The 18,086-nt window shown below is 44.7% G+C and overlaps 1 protein-coding gene across 1 annotated transcript in view; it reads right to left on the bottom strand.

Moving 5' to 3' along the window:
- APC2 (APC regulator of WNT signaling pathway 2) overlaps positions 1-18,086 on the bottom strand; it is a 40,441-nt gene that overhangs the window by 12,925 nt on the left and 9,430 nt on the right. Inside the window, 4 exon segments of the mRNA XM_081313640.1 lie at positions 648-787; positions 3,951-4,046; positions 7,688-8,072; positions 11,323-11,415. Of these exon segments, the coding sequence (XP_081169766.1) occupies positions 648-787; positions 3,951-4,046; positions 7,688-8,072; positions 11,323-11,415 (714 nt within the window).

The following is an 18,086-nucleotide window of genomic DNA, read 5'->3' as shown; positions in this document are numbered from 1 at the left end:
AGCTCGGCGCTGATCCTGGCTCTTCTGAGCCCAGAAGAAGCGCCGATCAGCTGGAATGTTGCAGCATCTCCAGGGTCTTGTGATTTACATTCAGATCCTTGGAAACTGATTCATATTTATGATGGTCTCAGTGTCCCAGGGTCCTGTGAAGTGACCAAAACCTGCTGCCACCACCCAGCAGATGGGGGGAATAAAAACCAAACACCCACCCCACCCCACCCCCGCTGCCAGTCCTCAACAGAAATGCTCACAACAATGAAAAACTCGGACAGAAGGAAGAGCACCGCTGGGCAGGCAGGCAAGTGTCTTGCTTGGCTGTGGCTTGTGGGGACGGGCACTTTTTTCAGTGCCATTGTAACTTCAAACAGTCACTAAGCTAACTGTTGTAAGTCGAGGACTACCTGTACTTCACTTTTTTCTTTTTTCTTTTTTTTTTTTGGTCATCAAGTTTTTGACACCTTGCTAGGTGACTGGTGGTACTCGGATGTTGCCAGATCCTAAAAGTGGTACAATGGGTGAAAAGGTTGAAAAGCCCTGTTCTAATAGGTTTGTCTGCTATAGCCTAGATTGCTGACTGGCTGTGTGGGTTGTCTTCCTTGTATCAACGGATTCACGGGTTTTTTTTTTTGCCTTGAGTCCCATCTCACCTTGTTGACCACATCCCCGAAGGTGAGGTTGGTCAAGGCCATGCCTGTGTAACGCCTGAGTGCCAGATTGAGGGGGTCATTGGTCATGCTGTGCATCTCGTAGTCCACTTGCAGCAGCTCAGCAATGGCCTGGAGTCCACCTGGGAAGGGAAACGGGGAAGAGAAAAAAACAGGACCAACTATGAGCATGCAGCCCCCGACAGGAGTGCACAACCAAGGGTGCAACATCAGTGGAACAACTTGCCTCCAGAAGTTGTGAATGCTCCAACACTGGAAGTCTCCTTGAAACTAACCAAGGAGAGAAGCAACCTAGAACTAAGGAGACATTTCCTGACAGTGAGAACAATTAATCAGTGGAACAGCTTGCCTCCACTGGAGATTTTTAAGAAGAGATTGGGCAAACATTTGTCTGAAATTGTATAGGGTTTCCTGCCTGAGCAGGGAGTTGGACTAGAAGACCTCCAAGGTCCCTTCCAACTCTTGTTATTCTTTTATTGTGTTAATATTCACCCAGTCACATTTAGCAGGTTTAATGCAAAGAAAAAGGACGTAGAAATTAAATACTATGGAAAATAGATAACTCTATAGGTAGTCCTTGACTTATAACCACAATTGGGACCAGAATTTCCATTACAGGTAGTCCTCAACTTACGACCACAATTAAGCCTAAAATTTCTGTTGCTAAGTAAGACATTTATTAGGTGAGCTTTGCCCCATTTTATAACCTTTCTTGCCACGGTTGTTAAGTGAATCACTGCAGGTCTTAAGGTAGTGACACGGTTGTTAAGTGAATCTGGCTTCCTCACTAACTTTGCTTGTCAGAAGGTCACAAAAGATGATCACATGACCCCAGGGCACTGCAACCATCATAAATATGAGTCAACTGCCAAGCATCTGAGTTTTGATCACATGGCCATGGGGATACTGCAAGGGTTGTAAGTGTCAATGCTGCTAACATCGGATGTTCTTGCTTTGACAACAGATGGAAATGTAGCCATCTTTTCTCTTTTGCTTTTAAAGTTAAATGATGCTGGGAGGGGGGATGTGGATGAGAGTCCAGCTAGTCATAACAATAATAATTCAGCTGTGGGAACCCAAGGTTATTAGGTCCAGAGGTAATAGAGATTTGGCAGGCTGGAGAGCTGGGGAGAAAGCCCACACTTCAAATTAATTGGGGAATGTGATTTATGACTGTTAATTGGAGGAGGGAATTGTGTTTTGCTACTTTGTATCCAGGGGAGGGGAATTCAGTTTTGGGCTTCAGTAATGTAGTGCCAATACTTTGTTTCTCGAATAAAAGATTCTTTAAGGCAGACATGTCAAACTCGTGACGTCACGTGATGTCCATACCTTCTTTCTAGGGCAGGGAGACTGTGGCTGATCCAAAGTCACCCAGCTGAGTTCATGCCTAAAGCCAGGCCAAAACCACTGTCCCACACCGGCTCTCAGTTGTGGGAAGTCTTCTGACAATGTGTGGTTTAGGCCACTCTCTGTGGCAGCCATTTTGAAAACTCCAATCCCTCCTCCAGCGGCAACCATTTTGTGACCTCAACCTCCCAAAAGGTTCTGTGCTGCTATTATTAGAGTAGCCATAGTCTCTCAAAAATGAGTAGATTTTAGTGGGATATTGTTATTGGTACGTTGTTTGTAGTTATGTTAAAAGAGAGTTAAAGCGCATTATGAATTTGGTTAATTGTATATTATGCATAATTTTTATTTAGAATATGATTATTGTAACTATAATCCTGTATTTAGCTCTGGGAAGTGGGGGGGGGGAGTGGGTGGGTTTGGGGTGGGAGGGACTTGGGGATATATTGTAAAATTTTGTTTTTGTAAAACTCTTTAATAAAAAAAAATGGGGACTTGTAGCCAATTTTGACAGATTTTGGAAAGCTAAAGAACATCAGATCTATTTAAGTCAGATTTATTAAGGGATAGCCTGGAAGATGATGGCAATGGCGAACCACCTCTACAGGCAGTTCTCAACCTAGGACTGGTTGCTTAGCAACCGTTTGAAGTTACGGCAAGTTCAAAAAACCTACATGCATTTACAGCCATTTGCAGCACCCCCACATTATATGATCACAATTTACAGGGATTTATTTTGGCAGAAATCGGTGTTTACTTCTGATTTCCAGCAAAAAAATGCCCATTGCAGACAATGGATTTGGTTAACAGCAACTGCGAAAAAATGTCATAAAATCGGGTTGCTCACGTGATGGCCTGCTTAACAACTGGCACAACTTAAGATTGTAATTCTGAGCTCAATTAAGATTTTAAGTCAAATACTATCTTATGTGTCCATCAAGTCACTGCATGTTTTGGAGGAGACATTAAACTAGATATGAAGACATTTTGAAGAAGAGACTAGACAGCCATTTGTCTGAAATGGTATTGTGTGTCCTGCCTGAGCAGGGGGTTGGGCTAGATGACCTCCAAGGTCCCTTCCAACTTTATTGTTGTTGTTGTTACCATCATCCTTGGAATAGGAACATCTGAATACCAAAATGAAGGGTTGTGAAGTTCCCAGATACTGGTCTATACCTGGACCCCCAATGCCTTCTTGCTTGGAAGCAAGTGCCATTTTGGTGGTCCTGCTACTGGCAATTTAAGTGGTCAAGCTTAAGCCATTGGACTTGCAAAGTCTTTGGACTTACTTAGGATAGGAGCTGTGCTGGCACAGTAGTTAGAATGCAGTACAGGTAGTCCTCGACTTGCAACAGTTCATTTAGTGACCATTTGAAGTTACGACGACACTGAAAAAGTGACTTAAGACCGTTTCTCACATCTATGACTGTTGCAGCATCCCCATGGTCACGTAATCAAAATTCAGATGCTTGGCAACTGACTCATATTTATGACAGTTGCAGTGTCCTGGGGTCATGTCAGTCCCCTTACGTACAAGCAAAGTCAGTGGGGAAGCCAGGTTCACTTTACAACCTTGTTGCTAAGTTAACAACTGCAGTGATTCGCTTAACAACTGTGGCAAGAAAAGCTGTAAAATGGGGCAAAATTCACTTACCAACTGTCTCACTTAGCAACAGAAATCCTGGGCTCAATTGTGCTTGTAAGACGAGGACTACCTGTATTGCAGGCTGCCTCTGCTCACTGCCAGGAGTTCGATCCTGACCGTCTCAAGGTTGACTCAGCCTTCCATCCTTCCAGGCTCGGTAAAACGAAGACCCAGATTGTTGGGGGCGAGATGCTGACACTGTAAACCGCTTAGACAGGGCTGTAAAAAGTGCTTTTGCTACTGCTACTTTTCTGAGATGGCAGGTTGCACGGCTCCCACAGGTAACTTACCCAGCTCATTCATGGCACGGCGATATTCTTCATCAAACGAGAGCTTCATGATGGCGCAGGTAGCTTGGCAGATCTGGGGCTCAATCGGAACAGGAGCTGCAGAGAAGAAAGTGGAATGGGCTGAATGGAACAGAAACCCAAAACGTTAATTGTATTGACTTTTGATGCAATTCAATGGAGTCACATCCCTGGTGGTTTATACCCCAAATGATTAATCCCACTTTAAGTAGGATTTTAAGAACTTGGCACAAGCTCAAAAAGTTGCTGGCTAGACCAGCGGGCTAGAAAGGCTTATGAAGAGGAAAGGAATTAAAATGTTTAAAGAATGCAAAGAGAAGACTGAGTAGAGAGATGATAGCTACAAATGAGAATTATAGAGAGACTCTTCTGAAATATTAATCAACTCTCCTGCATGAAGAGGAACATTATGGTTGCTTTGAAACCAGTAATTTTGAAATGAGCTTATTAAAGCTGCACTGCAAAATACAGCCATCAATAAAACTTTAAAAAACGTTGGTAATGCTCTCTTTTAAAATGGTTGGTTCCTCATCGGGAGAGGTTTGAATAAATGCTATTCAAATGTCCTTTAGCAAGCCGCTTAGCAAATCTAACAACTGGAAGCCGGCACAGAAATATTCCACTTAAAGAAATACTTTTAAAGTCAACAGAACTGAGTATCTGCTGTTGCGTAATCTCAGGTCAGTTTCTATCTCTTGGTCTAATGTAATCATTGCATTGTTATGCCAAAAAAGGGAGAGTGTGGCAGTTATTTATTCAGTTCATTTCCTTTCTCTACCACCCTTCCAAAATAGCTCAGGGCAATATCCATTAAAAGTTAGGTTGTTAAAAAAACACTGAAGCAAAACAACAGACTAAAAATCAAAGCAACTCTCATGTGGAAATTATTTTGACCAGCAAAGTATTTACATTTTTCAGGTTGGTTGAGGGCCTCCCAAAAAAAAGAGAGCTCTCGCTGCTCTAATAAGTGGGGGGGGGGGCATCTCTAAGAAGATTGTGGACGAGTCACAGCAGGTGAACTACAGACTTCTCTGGACAGTCTTCATGAGCAGTAGAGAGCATGTAAAGCAGCATTTCTCAAACTTGACTACTTTCAGACATGTGGAGTTCAACTCCCAGAATTCCACAGCATTGCTGGCTGTGGAATTTTGGGAGCCGCAGTCGACATGTTGAAAGTTGCCAAATTTGTGAAATATGTGGTCCTATTGCACAATGCAAACTTCTGAACTAGATCAGTGGTTCCCAGCCTTTCTGGCTTTGCGGACCAGCGGTGGTGGGGGAGCAGGGGTACAGGAGATAGTTCCTCACGTGCAGCCTACACAAATGGACTTGCGTGCACAAGTGTGTTCGCCCGTCACTTGCACGGCCTGGTTCCAAACAGGCCATAGCCTGATACCGGGCTGTGGACCAGGGGTTGAGGACCCCTGGACTAGATCGGGGGTCCCCAACCCCCAGTTCATGGAGTAGCACTGGTCCGTGGCATGTCAGCAACTGGTCCACGCAAACAATAAAGCCCCATCCATGGGATGCAGACAACACATGAAGCCACGTCCCCTCCAGTCTGCAGAAACACCTCTTTCCATGGAACCAGTCCCTGGTGCCCAAACAGTTGGGGTCTGCTGGACTAGATGATCTTCATGTTTCCTTCCAACTCTACTGTTCTATGAGTGAATTGTTTTCCAACCCAGAGTGATCCAAGAGTCCTAGCCCTTGCTGTTGTCAAATTAAGAAGTATTTTGTCCTTCTTCATTAATGTAAAAGATCAACATTAATGGTGTTAACTACGCCACTTCTTCTCCACTACTACTATTACTACTACTACTACTAATAATAATAGTAATAATAAAGTTGGAAGGGACCTTAGAGGTCATCTAGTCCAACCCCCTGCTCAGGCAGGAAACCCTATACCATTTCGGACAAATGGCTGTCCAGTCTCTTCTTAAAAACTTCCAGTGTTGGAGCATTCACAGCTTCTGGAGGCAGGTTGTTCCACTGGTTAATTGTTCTAACTGTCAGGAAGTTTCTCCTAGGTTGCTTCTCTCCTTGATTAGTTTCCATCCATTGCTTCTTGTTCTGCCTTTGGGCGCTTTGGAGAATAGCTTGAGTCCCTCCTCTTTGTGGCAGCCCCTGAGATATTGGAACACTGCTATCATGTCCCCCCTTGTCCTTCTCTTCATTAAACTAGACATACCCAATTCCAGCAACCGTTCCTTATATGTTTTAGCCTCCAGTCCCCCAATCATCTTTGTTGCTCTTCTCTGTACTCTTTCTAGAGTCTCAACATCTTTTTTACATCGTGGTGACCAAAACTGGATGCAGTATTCCAAGTGTGGCCTTACCAAGGCATTGTAAAGTGGTATTAATACTTCACATGATCTTGATTCTATTCCTCTGTTAATGCAGCCTAGCACTGTGTTGGCTTTTTTGGCAGCTGTAGCACACTGCTGGCTCATATTTACTTTCGCAGTAAAATCAGCCACCTTGGGCAAGCATCCAAGAAACAGGCGGCGAGGCATCCCTTCGCAACTTCAGATATGCCCAACCAAAACTGTTTCAACCCTTCCTACAAACAAGGATGACTGAAGGCATTCCTTGGCTGCCTGCAGAAATACTACAAACCAGGTTTGGACAGCAAAGATCTCATTAAAAAGCTTTGCAATCAGAAAGTTTCTAGCAGTAAATCTGAAAAAAAAAGGAATATCTTTTCCCAAGTTATGGAGAGAGTCATTCTGCGGGATGGATGGAGGAACTTGCTGTTCCTCTGAGGAAAAACGGTGTCCACGTTTCAACAACAGAAACGAAATTAATCTTGCAGCACAAGCTTGCTTTTGGAAGGAAGGGATCAACACAAGACGTGTGTGTAAATGTGTTTTGTTGGGCTGTGGGCCATGTTTTATTTATTTATTTGTTAAACTGATTTGCGGCCTGTCTTGCCAAGGGGCTACTCTAGGCAGCTTACAACCATAAAACAGGAAAAAAAACCAGATAGAAAATGTAACAGTAATGAAGGGATAAAGGAATAAAAATAAACAATTGACGAACAATACAGGTAGACCTTGACTTTAGTGACTGTTTGAAGTTACAATGGAAATGAAAAGTGCGACTGACTTACGACCATTTTTCACACTTAGGACCATTGCAGTCAATGTTGAAAGTCAACGGGGAAGCCAGATTCACTTTACAACCATGTTACTAACAACTGCAGTGATTCGCTTAAGAACTTTGGCAAGAAAAGTCATAAAATGAGGCAAAATTCACTGAACAAATGTCTCGCGTAGCGACCTAAATTTTGGGCACAATTAGGGTCGTAAGTCGAGGACTACCTGTCATATGAAATTAAAATTATGGTTGTAAGTCGAGGACTATCTGTAATGTGAAATTAAAAAAGATGGAAGGAAAAGGGGCATGGGAAATCTCTTGGAAGGGATCCTGCTCGGTTCCTTGAACTGTAAAGGTGAGGGAAAAGAGACGTCCTTTCAGACTTGCAAGGTTCTGTTAATCCAGGGGTCTTCAAACTTGGCAACTTTTAAGACTTGTGGACTTCAACTCCCAGAATTCCTCAGCCAGCCAGTTGAAGTCCACAAGTCTTAAAAGTTGCCAAGTTTGAAGACCCCTGTGTTAATATAACCTTGCAATAAAGATAGAGCTAGCAGTCCTGGGTGGGCTTCTTGACTAGACTACCTCAAAGGGCTGATAGCTAACCCAAATCCTCCCTCTACCTGCTCCCCCCTCGGGGATCTTGGACCCTTCCTTGTGCATCCTGAGCCAGTCCCAGCAGGTCTCAGAGTAGGAGCGGATTTGTTCCAGCACGTGTAGCACCCGCATCTCCTTCTTGGCCTGTCCTTCATCGGGCTGAGAGAAAATGATGTTGTGGAGGGCAGCGTTGGCCCGCATGCGGCAATCCTTCCCTGCGGCTCCAGGGCTGTCAGGCGCGCTTGGTTCACGATCTGAGTCATGGAGAATCTGGATGAGGAGAGGGAGGCATCCCGACTTGCGCATGGCCAGGCAGCTTTCCTGGGAACTGGACATGGCCAGCAGTGTGCGCGACATGTCTTCCTTGTCTCGGGTGGCCAACATGGAAAGCAGCCAGAAGACCACTTCCACCTGAGGATCAGAAGAAATAAATCGCTTTTAAATTCACACTTAGCACAGCAGTGATTTTTTTTCCCCCAGTAGCAATAGCACTTAGACAAGGGGTAGGCAACCTTGGCTCTTTTATGACTCGTGGACTTCATCTCCCAGAATTCCTGAGCCAGCATGGCTCAGCTTGGAAACCTCTCCCTTTCCCCTCAGCACGGCTGGCTCAGGAATTCTGGGAGTTGAAGTCCGCGAGTCATAAAAGAGCCAAGGTTGCCTACCCCTGACTTAGACTTATATACCGCTTGATCGTGCTTTGCAGCCCTCTCTAAGCGGTTTTACAGAGTCAGCCTCTTGCCCCCAACAATCTGGGTCCTGATTTTAGCGACCTCAGAAGGATGGAAGGCTGAGCCAACCTTGAGCTGGTCAGGATCGAACTCTTGGCAGTGGGCAGAGTTTGCAATACTGCATTCTAACCACTGCGCCACCATGGTGGCTTTATCTTGTGGTTGGTTTGTTTTTCTTCTGTATTTCATTTCATTCTGCCTTGTTGCATTCTGTTAGACAATACAGATAGTCCTCGACTTACAACAGTTCATTTAGTCACCAAAGTGACAACAGCACTGAAAAAAGTGATGTATGACCCTTTTCCACACTTGCGATGTTGCAGCATCCCCATGGTCACATGATCAAAATTTGGATGCTTGGCAACCTACTCATATTTATGATGGTCGCAGTGTCCCGGGGTCACGTGATACCCTTTTGTGACCTTCTGACAAGCAAAGTTAATGGGGAAGCCAGATTCATCTTACAGCCCTGTTACCAACTGAACAGCGACAGTGATTCACTTATTCACTGATTCACAGTGAATCACACAGTTGTGATTCACAACTGTGGCCAAAAAGGTCATAAAACGGGGCAAAATTCACTAAACTGTCTCACTTAGCAACAGAAAGTTTGGACTCAATTATGGTCATAAATCAAGGACTACCTGGTGCAATATGTTTTTTTAAACAGAGGGTGAGAAGACAGGGAGTTGCACATTTAGATGCTGCCACTAGATGGCACTCATGTAAAAGCCGAATATCTGGTATTTGAAACCATGATTTGCCATGTGGCCATTATTTTGACTTTTGTTTTGACTCTAGGAAGTCAGCCCTCTCCCGCCCAAATAAATATTTAAAAGGATCTTAAAAAGGCAGAAAAGCATGCGGTTTTCTTAATAGCCCCAAGCCTGCCTCTCCCACGCAGAAACCAGCTCTGTAGAAATGCAGATATCATAATCCTTTCAGAAAGACTGGCACCTGGAAGCTTGGAGTTGATGGGATTAGAAAGACAAACATCCCTAGAATCAACAATCCCTCTTACACCAAAAAATCCAATACAGGACATAGTCATCAACCACACCCCCAGGGAAGCAGGATATGACTTTTGGGATATAATAGAATTAACCCACCGTCATCAGAATACCAAAAAGGCATACTCAGACTCAGGTCAAAGTTCATGCCACAGGAACAACTCCAAACAAAATCTGCCTGATTTTATGACCTTTTCTGCTGTGGCCGTTAAGTGAACGTGGCAGTTGTAAAGTGAATGCATGGTGGTTAAGTGAATCCATTGTCTGCAATGGGAGGGGTTTTTCTTGCTAGAAATGATGTAAATGCCGATTTCTAGCACAAAAACAGTAAATCATGGGTACATGACTTTGTAATGGTCACATGACTTACTGTGGCAAATGGCTGTAAAGGTGGGCCGGTTGCCAAAATGTGATCATGTGACCATGGCTGTCAGAACCTCAAATCTGGGTAGTAAATAGCCTTGGGGAGCTATTTTTAGCTTTGAATGGTCACTAAGTGAACAGTCGTATGTCAAGGACTACCTGTACACCAAACTGGCTGTGTTTGTAAGCTTGTTGAAACACACCCACAAAAGGGAAAATTGACTTTGTAAAGTAGGATTGGGTTAAATTCTAGTAGTGAAACGGCACCGATCCTGCCCTGTTGAACCACATCCCCATGGAAATCCAGATAACCCCAACCACATTAACCTATTCTAAGGCATTAAAGACGTGATTGTTCTCCCTGGCACTTGGGCCAGAAAGTTAATTGGTTTTTGATTAATTCATTGCCAAACTTTGGACTGTAACAGGGATGATTTATGTCCTCACATGAAGATTATACTTGGATGTTTATTTTACACAGTGATCTTGTTTGATTCTATCTTCTCTGTTGGCCTCTTAAAGCCACCACAGGTGGGATGGATGATTATGGTAAAGAAATAAGAAATAAAATCAACGAATCAATCAATAATAGTTTGCGTGGAGGCTGCGCTGCATTTTGATCACACTTTGCACACATTTATTGTCACACAACGCAAATATGCCTAGGGTATGTCTAGTTTAATGAAAAGAAGGACTAGGGGTGACATGATAGCAGTGTTCCGATATCTAAAGGGTTGCCACAAGGAAGAGGGGGACAACCTATTCTCCAAAGCACCTGAAGGGAGAACAAGAAGCAAAGGATGGAAACTAGTCAAGGAGAGAAGCAACCTAGAATTAAGGAGAAATTTCCTGACAGTGAGAAAAATTAATCAGTGGAACAACCTGCCTCCAGATGTTGTAGGTGCTCCAACACTGGAAGTTTTTAAGAAGTGATTGGACAACCATTTGTCTGAAATGGTATAGAGTTTCCTGCCTGAGCAGGGGGTTGGACCAGCTCTAAGATCACTTCCAACTCTGTTATTCAAACCATGTGTGTGCCTTAGAACAGGGGTCCTCAACCTTGGCAACCTGAAGACTTGTGGACTTCAACTCCCAGAATTCCTCAGCCAGCCATGCTGGCTATGGAATCCTGGGAGTTGAAGTCCATGGGTCTTAAAGTTGCCAAGGTTGGACACCCCTGCTCTTAACCTTGGTTTATAAACTGCAATGACTTTGTGCCTCAATCAAGCCAACTTAAAACACACCCATTATGGGCTTAGCATGATGAGTAAGGAGAGAGAGAGAGAGAGAGATTAGAAAAAGTCAAGATGTTTTTTATGGGCATATGCAAATAACCATGAGCTGCAGGCAGCCTTCTATTGTTCTAAGGCAGGGGTCCTCAACCTTGGCAACTTGTGGACTTCAACTCCCAGAATTCCTCAGCCAGCAGACTTCCTCATCCAAGGTTGAGGACCCCTGCCTTAAAACAATAGAGGGCTGTCTGCAGCTCATGGTTATTATGCATATGCCCTTAAAAAACATCTTGACTTTTTTGACCACCGAAACATAATACTGTACCTTACTGCTGCCCAGCTGACCCTTCCCTTCCTCTGAGTGTGTTGTGATGTCGAGCCGTCCATCCCCGTCTGTGCATGGCAGTTTTCCAGAGGGCTGGAAGATAAGAGTTGGTCAGATGGGAAACACACAGAAATGTTTAATAAAAGTTGCATCCTTGCACCCAGCTGAAGTCTGCCTGCCAGGATCTGCAGAGCCCGTTTTCGTCGGTGCAGCTAGGTCTTAATCTTGGTTTGGCAAATCCAAAGAGTTTTAGACTATTTCCTGGGAGGGTAATATACATAATATTTCTTCCTCCTCCTATTTCCCCCACAAAACCATCCTGTGAGGTGAGCTGGGCTGAGAGAGAGTGATTGGCCCAAGGTCACCCAGATGTCTTTCATGCCTAAGGCAGGACTAGAACTCTCAGCCTCCTGATGATTGGCCCAAAGTTATCCAACTAGTTTTTGTGTCTCAGGTGGGACTAGAACTCACAGTCTCCTGGTGATTGGCCCAAAGTCAATCAGCTGACTTTCATGCCTAAAGTGGGACTAAAATACCCAGCCTCCTGGTGATTGGCGCAAAGTCACCCAGCTGTCTTTCATGCCTAAGGCAGGACTAGAACTCTCAGCCTCCTGATGATTGGCCCAAAGTTATCCAACTAGTTTTTGTGTCTCAGGTGGGACTAGAACTCACAGTCTCCTGGTGATTGGCCCAAAGTCAATCAGCTGACTTTCATGCCTAAAGTGGGACTAAAATACCCAGCCTCCTGGTGATTGGCGCAAAGTCACCCAGCTGTCTTTCATACCTAAGGCAGGACTAGAACTCTCAGCCTCCTGATGATTGGCCCAAAGGTATCCAACCAGCTTATGTGTATCAGGTGGGACTAGAACTCACAGCCTCCTGGTGATTGGCCCAAAGTCACCCAGCTGTCTTTCATACCTAAGGCAGGACTAGAACTCTCAGCCTCCTGATGATTGGCCCAAAGGTATCCAACCAGCTTTTGTGTATCAGGTGGGACTAGAACTCACAGCCTCCTGGTGATTGGCCCAAAGTCACCCAGCTGTCTTTCATACCTAAGGCAGGACTAAAACTCTCAGCCTCCTGATGATTGGCCCAAAGGTATTCAACCAGCTTTTGTGTATCAGGTGGGACTAGAACTCACAGTCTCCTGGTAATTGGCCCAAAGTCACTCAGCTGGCTTTCATAACTAAGGTGGGACTAAAATACCCAGCCTCCTGCTGATTGGTCCAAAGTCGCCCAGCTGGCTTTTGTACCTAAGGTAGGACTAGAATACCCAGCCTCCTGGTGATTGGCCCAAAGTCACCCAGCTGGCTTTTGTGCCTCAGGTAGGACTAGAACTCACGGTCACCCAGTTTCTAACTTGATGTCTTCACCCCTACACTAAGCCAGCTCTCTTAATATAATGAATGAATGATTTGGATGAATTTATGGAGGGAATGCTTCCTGGGGTGGGGTGGGGTGGGGAGTGTCAAAAGTTAAGATGGAGGGTTGAAGCCCTGTTTGTTATTTTATGTCTGTTGTGCATGCAGCATGTCGTGACTCTTTGGCCCATACTCCCCAGCAGATGCCCAAAGTACTTATCACAATCGCAGGCATCCCAAAATTAGATATGCATAGCTATTATTTCTTAAATGCAAATGGGAAAAGAACACATCCATCTTAATAAGAGCCATTTAGTCAGAGAGCTAGTTAATGAGGGAGATAGTGAGCGTCTCTACATGGGTGGCTTAATCAAGCTTGATTTATTTACTTGATGTTTGCAGTTAGATTCCTGAACTTAACAAGGGTTGGGCTAGATCAGCAGCCCTCCAACCTTTTGGGGCACCAGGGACTAGTTCCATGGAGAGAGCTTTTTCCACAGACCGGAGGGGGTGTGGTTTCATGTGCTGCTTGCATCCCGCGGATGGGGTTTCGCTTGTTTGCGCGGCCCAGTTTTTAGCATGCCGCTGCCCGGTGCTGGTCCACGAACCGGGGGTTGGACTAGATGGCCTCAGGGGACTCCTCTCTCTCTCTCCAGACATCTGAAAGAGGGTCACCCAACCCGCAGCACCTGATCCCGCCCTGCTTCTATTTTTGGAATAAGGCTCTGAAGTTTCAAGCAGAGGACGGACTAAAAAATATGAACGAAGTTGTCATATCAGTGGCGAGGGGCACATGACATGGATTGTGTAACTTGTTAGCTAAGATAATTACTTTATATTTTAATTTGACTTATTTTCTCTCTTTTAAAATGATGTCCAGGCTCATTACAGGCTGGAATGTAGGAATAGCTTTTAACATTCCTAAGCTGAAAAGATAAACTAGCTGGAGACTATCTCCAGATAAGAAAAAGTTTGTTACCTACGAATTGGGGTCTGGTTTATCTCTTTCGTGAACTCTAAACAACCTTTTCCCCTTACCATTTACGCCAGAAGTCTTCAAACCTGACCCTTTTATGACTTGCGGACTTCAACTCCCAGAATTCCTCAGCCAGGCAGGCCGGCTGAGGAATTCTGGGAGTTGAAGTCCACAAAGTCATAAAAGGGCCAAGTTTGAAGAACCCCTGATTTACGCCTCTTCTGAGTCGGATCTCATTTTAATGAACATGTGTGATATTATGGGATGCAAATATGTAACGTGTTTGACTACATGTAACTGATTTCCTATGCAAAGGGGAGGTGATTTTTATCCTGTCCCATCAACTTTCCTCTTACGTTTTCTTTGCTAAGTATAAAAAGGAGTGTAAGATGGCTCTCGGGGTTCTCTCCTTTGTCATATGGAGATCCCACTTTATCAGGGTACCCTAATGAACTGATTTTAAATGACCTTCTGACTCAGTTGGCAGAACCTAGGGCCAGATTTGGCTATCAGTGTCCTCTGAGCCTTATACATCAGGGGCCTAGGTTTATACTCGTGGGTGGGGGGGAACTGAGTCATTTTGACAAAGGCCCATTCCTCCAACCCAGAGCTGACTCTAGGAAGAGTACAGGTACTGTAGTCCTCAACTTACAACCATTCGTGAAGTTACACTTGCACTGAAAAAAGATTTTCACACTTAAAGTACGGTTGCGGCATCCCCATGGTCACGTGATCAAATTTTGGAGGCTTGGCAACTGGCATGTCTTTATGACGGTTGCAGTGTCCCGGAGTCAGGTGATCCCCTTTTGAGGTCTTCTGACTTAATGGGGAAGCCGGATTGACTTAACAGCTGTGTTACTAACTTAACAACCGCAGTGATTCACTTAACAACTGTGGCAAGAAAGGGCTTAAAATGATGCAAAACTCACTTAAACAACTGTCTTCCTTGGCAATGGAAATTTGGGGATCAGTTGAAGTCACAAGTTAAGGTCTGCCTGTATAGCAAGGATAATTCCTGGTACAGGGCCTAGTTATGTAAGAGACGGCCTTTCTCCCACGCAGGTAGTTTTCGACTTATGACTGTAATAGAGTCTACCCATTACGGTCATAAGTCATGACAGTTGTAAAGTGGGTGACCCACATCAGAGGTCTCCAACCTTTTGGGCACCAGGGACCGATTCTGTGGAGAGTCGTTTTTCCGCAGACCGGAGGGTGCGTGGTTTTGTGTGCTGCCTGCATCTCGTGGATGGGGCTTTACTTATTTGTGTGGACCGGTTGCTGGCATGCCGTGGCCCAGTACTGGTCCACGGACCGGGGGTTGGGGACCCCTGACCCACATGGCCTACTTGATTTTACGACCTTTGTTTGCAATGGTCATTAAGCCACGCATGATTGTCATTAAATGAACCCATAGTTATTAAGTGAATGCTGTGGTCATTAAGCAAAGCTATTGCTTGCGATGGGCCAGTAACAAAAGTAAATGTCGGTTTGGGGCAAAAATGTTGTCAAACAGCGTCAAGTGAACATATGGGGCGCTGCAATCAGCTGTATACACGGGATGGTTGCTAAGCACCTGAAATGCAGTCACATGACCACAGGGAGGGGACGTGTTCGTCGGAAGTTTGGAACCAGGTCATAAGTACAGGGGGTGCTCAATGATCACAATTGAGCCCAAAATTTCTGTTGCTAAGTGAGACGTTTGTTAAATGAATTTTGCCCAGTTTTGTGATCTTTCTTTCCACAGTTGTTAAGTGAAGCACTGCAGTTGTTAAGTTAGTAACACGGTTGAATCTGGCTTTCCCCATTGACTTTGCTTGTCAGAAGTTCGCAAAAGGGGATCATGTGCCCCCGGAACATTGCAACCATCATAAATATGAACCAGTTGCCAAGTGTCCGTAATTTTGATCACGTGACCATGGGGATGCTGCAATGGTCATAAGTGTGAAAAATTATCATAAGTCACTTTTTTCCGTGCTGTTGTACTCTCTAGAAAGAGTACAGAGAAAAGCAACAAAGACAATTAGGGGACTGGAGCTAAAACATATAAGAAATAGCTACTGCAATTGGATCTGTCTCGTTTAATGAAGAGAAGGACGAGGGGGGACACGATAGCAGTGTTCTAGTATCTCAGGGGCTGCCCCAAAGAAGATGGAGTCAAGCTATTCTCCAAGGACAAGAAGCAACGGATGGGAACTAATCAAAGAGAGAAGCAATTAAGGAGAAATTTCCTGACAGAACAATTAACCAGTGGAACGACCTGCCTCCAGAAGTTATAGGTGCTCCAACACTGGAGCACCCATAACTTTTAAGAAGAGACTGGACAGCCATTTGTCTGAAATGGTATAGGGTTTCCTGCCTGAGCAGTGGGTTGGACTAGATGACCTCCAAGGTCCCTTCCAACATTATGATGATGATGATGATGATGATGATGATGAACTCTTGTAAGTTGAGAACTACCTCTACTATCTTTGATTTCCTTTGCCACAGTCGTTCTGTTTGCTTGTTTGCAGGCCTTTGTGTTTTATGACTGTTCTATTATTATTTGCAGGGGGTTCCATTCCATGCCATCCCCCCGCCCCGCCCCCCCTGCTTCTTCATACAAATCTCACAGCAGACTCAGCCCAATTTTGAACCCGAGCCAGATCGTCCTCTAGCTGTTTGGCTCTCCCACCCCAGCAGCCTCAGATCCCAGCTGCCCAACCCTGGCATGGCCACCAACTGCTCTCCATCCTTCGGCTGGCCTATTTTTCATCTCCATGGCAACTGCCTCTTTGTCACTGTATAGGAAATGCACACAAAGCCCACACTCTCCAGTGCCTCTGGGCCAAAGGAGGGAGTGGGGGGGGGAGCAAATCTGGAATTGCCCTCTCATTATCTGACCCGATTCTCATGCAAGGCGACACCCTGGCCCTTCCAGCCTGGCCTCCCTCCTTAATTCATCATTTTGTTTTGGATCTCTGTCCCCCTCCCCCCTGTCGGGGACACCCTTTGTAAAGCACAGCATGCATTACAGGTAGTCCTCGACTTACGACCTCAGTTGAGCTCCAAATTTCCATTGCCAAGCGAGGCAGTTGTATGTGAGTTGCACCTCATTTTACGACCTTTTTTTTGCCAGCTAAGCAAATAATGCAGTTGTTAAGAGAATCGTATGGTCATTAAGTGAGTCTGGTTTTCCCTCATTGATTTTGCTTTGTCGGAAGCCGGCTGGGAAGGTCACAAATAGTGATCACATGACCCCAGGACAGTGCAGCTGTCGCAAATATGAGACAGTTGTCAAGCGCTTGAATTTGGTTCACAAGACCTTTGGAATGCTGCAACAGTCGTAAGTGTGAAAAATAGTCATAAGTCACTTTTTTTCACGGTTGTAACTTTGAAGGGGTCATTAAACGAATGGTTGTAAGTCAAGGACTACTGTGTTGTTCTGTGCAGGCTCCAGAAGGGACACTGAATAGCCAATGAGCGATCTAACAACAATCACCCCTGTCCCCCTAATTCAGGGGTAGGCAACCTTGGCTCTTTTATGACTTGTGGACTTCAACTCCCAGAATCCCTTAGCCAGCATGGCTCAGCTTGGAAACCTCTCCCTTTCCCCTCAGCATGGCTGGCTCAGGAATTCTGGGAGTTGAAGTCCACGAGTCACAAAAGAGCCAAGGTTGCCTGCCCCTGACCTAATTCATTGATGATGAATCTATGGCAAACATGTCAAAGGTGACACATCACATTTTGGGTAACATGCCAGAGATCACGAGCACCCAAGAAGAACTATTTTCAAGAGCATGTCCTGTTCTTGCATGATTTTCAGAGCCTGTGAGAATGGGGTACATGCTCTTGCACAGCCTCTGGACAATTGATGTTTCTCTATATAATACATAGCAGCACATATGATTGGACTGTATATTTTTAAAACTAACTGAATATGTATAGGATTGTTTCTCTTTGATTGGTGGTGGAGAGTGTGACATGTTGGCAGAATCAAGTTTGGCATTTTCCAAACTTTTGCATAACTCAGCCCAAAAGGTTTTCCATCACCGATCGGGTTCAAACAGTGTATTAAGCTTTGGCCTTGTCCGATCGGGGTTTTTTCAATAAATCCATATGACTTGCTATAAGCATCCTAAGTCATAAAGCATCCTAAGTCATAAAGTGTGGTTTAACCATCACAGCATCAGAGTTTGTAGGACGTTCCAGGCCAAAATCTAAACAAAGTGGCTTATCAAAAGTAAAATCATAATAATTTTATCCCGAGATAAATAGAGATGGGGAGATAGAGATAGAAAGATAGATGATAAATGAGATAGATATAGATGACAGATTAGATGACAGATTAGATAGATGACAGATATAGATAGATGACAGATGACATATTAGAGATATAGAGATGACATAGATATGACAGATTAGAGAGATGACAGATTACAGATAGAGAG

This window comes from Vipera berus (assembly GCF_964194415.1).
Source record: "Vipera berus genome assembly, chromosome: 1".
NCBI classification, from domain to species: domain Eukaryota; kingdom Metazoa; phylum Chordata; class Lepidosauria; order Squamata; family Viperidae; genus Vipera; species Vipera berus.
This window is presented reverse-complemented; position numbering and strand designations above follow the sequence as displayed.